This window comes from Engraulis encrasicolus, chromosome 16, assembly GCF_034702125.1.
Source record: "Engraulis encrasicolus isolate BLACKSEA-1 chromosome 16, IST_EnEncr_1.0, whole genome shotgun sequence".
In the NCBI taxonomy this organism is placed as follows: domain Eukaryota; kingdom Metazoa; phylum Chordata; class Actinopteri; order Clupeiformes; family Engraulidae; genus Engraulis; species Engraulis encrasicolus.
Genome location: NC_085872.1, coordinates 46,413,988 through 46,421,567, shown reverse-complemented (window position 1 = coordinate 46,421,567; position 7,580 = coordinate 46,413,988). Strand labels below are relative to the sequence as shown.

The following is a 7,580-nucleotide window of genomic DNA, read 5'->3' as shown; positions in this document are numbered from 1 at the left end:
GCTCTCTCTCACTTCCGCACAGCACAGCACAGCACAGGGCGCAGCACAGCACAGCACAGGGCGCAGCAGGGGAGGACGAGGAGAAGACGTGAGAGACGTAGTACTGATCAAGACTGAAGGACAGAGAGAGAGAGAGAAATAGAGAGGAGAAATGGAAAGAGAAAGAGAGAGACGAGTCGTGTAGCGTCTGGCTGAAAGTGTGGGTGCCTTCAGTGGATAACTGTAGTAGGTGGGTGTTAGGGGGTGGTGGAGGCGGAGGTGCATCTTGCCACTAGACAGGCAGCCGCTTGGGGCCCCCTGGATGGTGAACAACAGCTCACATGTTGCTAGAGTAGTGGCAAATTTCTTTCAAATGTTCACATCTTTGACACTTCGCCTGGGCCCCCAGCTGTACGTAGAGTTGCCTCTGGATGGAGGAGGGGGGGGGGGGTGCTGACTCAAACCAGTGGTTACTGAGAGACTGCTGACGATCTCATTCAAGTCATTGCAGAGCTGACATGTGGCGATTATGACACTATCTTAACACAGAGAGAAAACTATGATGTGGATGATGAGAGGTGGTCAGATGGAAATGTAATAATAACAAATAAAGAGATGAGGACAAGAGAGAGAGAGAGAAAGAAAGAGAGGAAAAGGAGAGCAGCGGCGGAGGAGAGACGGCGTTGAGAGGGTGTGGCCATGTTTTTGCTCAAAAACTTTCACAGAGAGATTGGGAGGAAGTGAAGACAGAGATGTGTGTTTCATGTGTGTGTGTTTCGTGTGTGTGTGTGTTTTGTGTGTGTGTGTGTGTGTGTGTGTATTTCTTGTGCTTTTGCATTGCAGCATCGGCTGGCTCCCATATGGTTTGGAGACTTCTGATTTAAAAAAGGCATTTACACTGACTGCATGTGTGGTGATCAATGGTGATGGGATTTTGTTGTGTTGCGGTGCGGTGCTCAGTAAAGGACCCATGAATCTGTGGTGCTGGCGGAGGCTTACTGTGTGTGATTGCATCGGTTATGCTGTTGTCCTGTTGTGTGTGTGTGCGTGCGTGCGTGCGTGCGTGCGTGCGTGCGTGTGTGTGTGTGCGCGTGCGTGCGTGTGTGTGTGTGTGTGTGTGTGCGTGTGTGTGTGTATCACTTTAATGCCGGCATGTTTTCAAATCAATCTTGTTTGAACATATTATGCATGCCAAAAAGGACAATGAAAAACGTGAAAATGCAGTTTTTGTAAATCAACACAACTACCTACTGTATGTGTCCATGATTCATCTTGTCATTCATATACTCAAGCTTCCCATAGTTGGGTTAGTGACGTTTCAGCACGTATCAGGGCGGCACAACAACAGCCAGTGCCATTATTGTAGGCTATGGATTTTTGTTGGCATGTTTGTTTTTATTGGACTATCCAACAAGCATAGCCAGATTCAATGTCAAACACTCCCCATTAGGCAAAACACCTGTATAAATCACTAATTTACGTCGTATTCAAGAATCAAGAGAGAATCAAGACCTTTTATTTGTCATTGACCAAAACGAGTTTTGACAACGAAATTACGTTTAAGAATACACTGTACAAGTACTCTCAGGTCGCTGCTCATACGAGCGCCAGTGACAGTATGACAGTATGACAGGTTTTTATGCAATCCACATTATGCTTGCTGTTCTTACAGGAAGTCAAGTGTAGTGTGTCCTCCAGCCATCCGTCACCACACAGGCCATGCCCTGCAACACACACATACACACACACACTTTCACACACACTCACACACACACACACACCAGGAAGAACAACATACACCGCAGGGGTACCTGCTCTCACCTAGTAGGCCTGTAGTAGACAAACCACCTAAAGAGAGGACACACACACACACACACACACACACACACACACACACACACACACACACACACACACACACACACACACACACACACACACACACACACACACACACACACACACACACACTAACGCGCACACCCACACACACACACACACACACACAGTCAGACACACACACACACACAGTCAGACACATGTGGCTCACCTTGTGAGGACAGCAGGAGCGATGAGGCGAGTACGCAGGAAAGTGGGGAACAAGGAGAAGGTGTTTGGATGCGACCTCATGGAGCACCTCACCGCCACCGCGCAGGAAGGTAAACACACACACACATGCACACATACACATACACATACACACACACACACACACACACACACACATACACACACACACACACACACACACACACACACACACACACACACACAAATCTCACCCTCACCTCTAGGTCTGTATTAGGGCACTTATATGTAGCCGATTCCCGGCCCAGGGTCCTTTGCCGGCTCTTCCCCATCTCTCTCTTCCCACTGTCACCACCTTCACTATACTATCATAAATAAAGTCAAAATGACCAACAAATATATATTTTTAAATAAAAGCATCAGCTAAGTGTAATGTAATGTCCAAACCCCAACTCCATATAAGTTGGGACGCAAGGTTAATTGTGAATAATAACAAAATACTGCCATTTTCAAAAAGTCTGGTTCTGTCATTAGTTGGAGAATGGTACAAAGAAAACATATCAGCCATCAAAACTGACCAAAATTATTGTTTTGGGGGATATTCATGAATTTGTAAATCCAACACGTCTCAAAAGACTTGGGACGGGACAATAAAAGGCAGCACATGCCGAGGAAGACTAGAAACAAAACAAAGGACAAAACTTAACAGTTAATAGCATTAACCGATGAGATGATTTTATATAAAAACAGTGTTGATTCCTATCTTGGACATGATTTCAACAGCTTAAATGGTAGGTGTATTCCTTGTCATGTTTTGCAATGTTTTCCTTTCTGTAGTGCTTACAGTGTGACAGGTCTTGACCAAAAGCCTGCTATTTTATGTTATGTGTGATTGTCTTATACCTGGACATTCAAATTGTTCATCAGTAAAATTCATTTTGAAAGGTTCCTCCTTGTTGTTTTATCTTATCTGGATGTTTATAACGTTTCTCTAATCCCCGTCCCAACTTATTTGAGACGTGTTGCAGTTATCAAAATAGAAATGAGTACATATGTCCCCTAAAATATTTTTTTTTCTCGGTTTTAACAAGGTATGTATTGAATGTTTTGAAAATGATAGCATTTCGATTTTATTCTCAGTTTACCAAACATCCCAACTTCACCGGAGTTGGGGTTTGTAGTGTAATGTAATGTAATATAACCTCCCAGTCACCTGTCAGGAAGGTGGACACATCGTGCACTGGGGCCGCCATGCTGTAATGGTTAGGGAGTTGGACTGTAGATCACAGGGTTGTGGGTTTGAATCCCACCCTGACCTCTCCCTACACCTCCATCCATGGCTGACGTGCCCTTGAGCAAGGCACCTAGCCCCATCTTGCTCCAGGGACTGTAACCAATACCCTGTACCAAGGTACCTAACCCCACCTTGCTCCAGGGACTGTAACCAATACCCTGAAAATAACTCCTAATGTATCTGAACATTACTACTGTACTACTATTGTTATTTGACATGTATATATCCCCATTGGGTACTGACACACAGACATAGACTATAGTTGTGTAAGGGGGTGCCACGACAAAATAGTGTGGCATGATCCATGTAAGGGCGGGCTCGGCTGGAATCTACTGGTATATGGGGGGCCTTGTCATGGTAAAGTTTGGGAACTCCTCCTTTAGACAATAGCAGGAAACAGTAGGAAAATGTTGGTCTATACACTCCAGTTCTGTTCCAAAAACTATAACCTTAATTTGCTTAAAACATCTCAGTTCATCACAACATTACTATGACATTACAGAGAGTCTTGATGGTTTAAGATGTGGTCATGATTGTAACAGAGACTGTAGTACATTTAGAGTTTAACAAGGCACATTTACTTGTTTTTAATTCAGTCATGTTTGTATTTTGTAATATCTCAATGTGAAAAAAGGAAACAACAGTTTTCAAAAACAATTTGATGATTAGTCTTTTCAAATAGCATGCTTTTGCAGTTTGCAGTTTGAATTGTGCAGGTGTACGGTCTCTCTCTCTCTCTCTCTCTCTCTCTCTCTCTCTCTCTCTCTCTCTCTCTCTCTCTCTCTCTCTCTCTCTGTCTCTCTTTTGTGGGGGCAGACGATGTTACTTTGTTTGAGTAAAAATGGTGTGTGGATAAAGGGCTTTGGTCAATGTGTAATTTAAATAAGCTAATATTCAGGTGGTGATGATGGTGGGGGGTGATGTTTGAGAATTACTCTCCCTTCTTATGTTGAATGGAAGGATCAACATGTAATGTAAAGTATATATTAAATCGGTGACAATGGTCCACAATAAAGGTGTGTTAAAGGTCTCTCTCTTCTCTCTCCCCCGTCTCTCTTTCTCCTGCCCCCCCCCTCTCCCTCTCCCTCTCTCTCTCTCTCTCTCTCTCTCTCCCCTCTCTCTCTCTCTCTCTCTCTCTCTCTCTCTCTCTCCTCTCTCTCTCTCTCTCTCTCTCTCTCTCTCTCTCTCTCTCTCTCTCCCTCCCTCTCTCTCCCTCTCTCTCCTTCTCTCTCTCTCTCCCTCCCCTCTCTCTCTCTCTCTCTCTCTCTCTCTCTTCTCTCTCCTCAGTTCCTCAGGTGCTGCGTTCCTGTAGTGAGTTCATTGAGGAGCATGGAGTAGTGGATGGCATCTACAGACTCTCCGGAGTCTCATCCAACACACAGAAACTCAGGTGTGTGTGTGCAGACGAAGCCTAGACTTTTTGACAACAGGTCAAAGCTACAATAGGTCTGAAGGTGAAAGGGGTAACTTAACTAAGGAGTCACATCGGCAACCTGGGCTACAAGTCTGACGCCCTAACTGCTCAATTACTGCCCAAGGTCTGTGTTCATGGACACAGAAATTAATCAAGAATGCAGACCTACTGTGAAACGTGGAGGGTGCTTGAGTATGTTGTTATGGCTGGTCTCAATTAAAAGTCAAAATGAATACGTATATAAAATATAAAAGTTTGCACATCCCACCTCACTGAGGTCAGGTGCAGGCCAAAGACAATCAACAGAGAGAGAAGAGGTCCTCACACGGCACCTCAGACTGATGGTTTATTTAGACAGGGGTGGGTCATGACCCTTGGGTCCCCTTGATTCTTGGGCCCCGGGGCCAGACAACAAGAATGGGCCCCCTTGATTCTTGGGCCCCTGGGCCAGACAACAAGAATGGGCCCCTGGGTCCGAGCCCGGTAGGCCCAGGCAGTAATCTATCCACCCTTGTATTTGGGCCCAAGACATCCAACATTTCAACTTCAGTCGGAGTTACAGTGTGTAGACTTCTACTGTCTCAAAATGAAGCCTAGTGCAAGAAAACCTGCTGTCCAGGGACTGCAGATGGAAATGAGCTATATAGCTATAATCTGGCACAAGCCATCTTTTTACTTCTGTAAACAATGTGTATTGTGCATGGTCCCTGCTGAACTAAACTAAATAAACTTAACTAAAACTAAAAGTAGACCGGCCTCAGTAGTACTCGCATATGTTGTGGTGACTAGTCCTACTGACACTGATACAGAGTGCTCTAACTCTGGGAAAATGTAAAGCCTAGTGTCATCAAGTTACTGTAGGTTTCAGTATGTAGGTCATTCAGTATGTGCCGCTTCCGATGAACAGTGACTCAACCTTCTTTACTGTTCAGATCATTTGATTATGGTTGATGATTGCCTCTAAAGGTTGTGCAATAAAAAGTGAAGGGTGCCATGATTTCCGTACAGGCCTGTACTGTTCTTCTTCTTACAGTATTCTGTTGATCCACAAAATATCTGATTTGAAAAGCAATATCAGAAATTCACTGGATCATTTTTACTACTGCTTTATTCATTGCTTTGTCAGGTTCATAAAAATTCTTAGGTTTAAAAAAGGTTTTTGGTTTAAAACGTGTGCAGACTTAAATGCTTTGATTTGTACCTGGAAACACACTTGTTGTTTATGGAATGGAATTGCCAATCTAAAAAATGTGTATGTATCGGTGCATAGTTTTGGCCATGCAAATTGAACTGAAAATGCAATGAAATGCAAATTAGAAATCTGTTTTAGGTTAGGTTAGGTTTCTTAGTCTACACGAAGAAGAAATTTGCTTTGGAGACAGGGAGGTTGCAGCATCATACACCACATAAAACACATAGGACACATGACACCAACACAGAAAAATAAACAAGAGTAAAACAATAGAATTCACGCACAAGAAAAACAGTGTACTGGATGTCCTAACCCACTGCCCCTGACCCATCCAGTCCATGGACAAAATAAGTCACAGGCTTAGGCACGTGTTGCTTGTTTGGGAGTAAGCTGCTCCACTAATGTTGTGTGAATATCCAATGTTACAACAAATAAAGCAGCAGCTAATTTCTATTGGTGATAACTCACAGACGAGACACAGGCTGTACAGCTAGGGTACAGTAGTGAAAACCTGAAAGCCCGAATGCCCAGAAGTAAAAATGTAGAAAGAGTTTGTTGTAGATAGATTTGTACATTGTAGATTTGTAGAATTAATATTTATGATTATATTGACAGTGTGTGCATGCGTGTGTGTGTGTGTGTGTGTGTGTGTGTGTGTGTGTGTGTGTGTGCATGCATGCGTGTGTGTGTGTGTGTGTGTGTGTGTGTGTGTGTGTGTGTGTGTGTGTGTGTGTGTGTGTGTGTGTGTGTGTGTGTGTGCGTGTGTGTGTGCGCGCATGTGCATTTTTTCATTATTTATCGCTTCAACAAGGAATAGTCTATTTTGTTGTAGGCTACTTTATACAATGACAAATACAGAGATATGTATTCTATTCTACTCTATTCTATTATATTCTATTCTATTCTATTCTATTCTATTCTATTCTATTATATTCTATTCTATTCTATTCTATTCTATTCTATTCTATTCTATTCTATTCTATTCTACTCTATGGTGTTCTACATGTGTGCAGGTCTGAGTTTGACAGCGAGGGGAACCCTGACCTGCGTAAGGATGTGTACCTTCAGGATATCCACTGTGTCAGCTCGCTCTGCAAGGCCTACTTCAGGGAGCTCCCCAACCCCCTGCTCACATACCAGCTCTACGACCGCTTCGCTGTGAGTCACACACACACACACACACACACACACACACACACACACACACACACACACACACACACACACACACACACACACACACATGCACACGCACACGCACACGCACATGCACACGCACACGCACGCACATACACACACACACACACACACACACACACACACACACACACACACGCACACACACACACCCTGCTCACCTACCAGCTCTACGATTGTGATGCGTGAGTCACACACACACACACACACACACACACACACACACACACACACACACACACACACACACACACACACACACACACACACACACACACACACACACACACACACACACACAGAATCACAATTGCGGGCTGTCTGTTTGTCGTGGTCTCACGCTCTGTCCATCTCTCTCTCTCTCTCTATTTCTCACACACACTTGGGAACACACGAGTTTAGAGAGAAAGAGAAACTGGTGGAAGAGGAATAGAGAGACTGAAATGAGGTCTTCTGACCACAGAGGACATTTGGTC

General features: G+C 44.1%; 1 protein-coding gene across 1 annotated transcript in view; it reads left to right on the top strand.

The window, feature by feature from the left end:
• Positions 1 to 1,993: 1,993 nt before the first annotated feature.
• Positions 1,994 to 7,580, top strand: part of LOC134466122 (rho GTPase-activating protein 30-like) — a 23,789-nt gene continuing 18,202 nt past the window's right edge. The window contains exons 1-3 of the mRNA XM_063220018.1: positions 1,994 to 2,138; positions 4,589 to 4,691; positions 6,921 to 7,065. Coding sequence (XP_063076088.1) covers positions 2,051 to 2,138; positions 4,589 to 4,691; positions 6,921 to 7,065 — 336 coding nt within the window. The 5' untranslated portion in view covers positions 1,994 to 2,050. The remainder of the gene's footprint in view (positions 2,139 to 4,588; positions 4,692 to 6,920; positions 7,066 to 7,580) is intronic.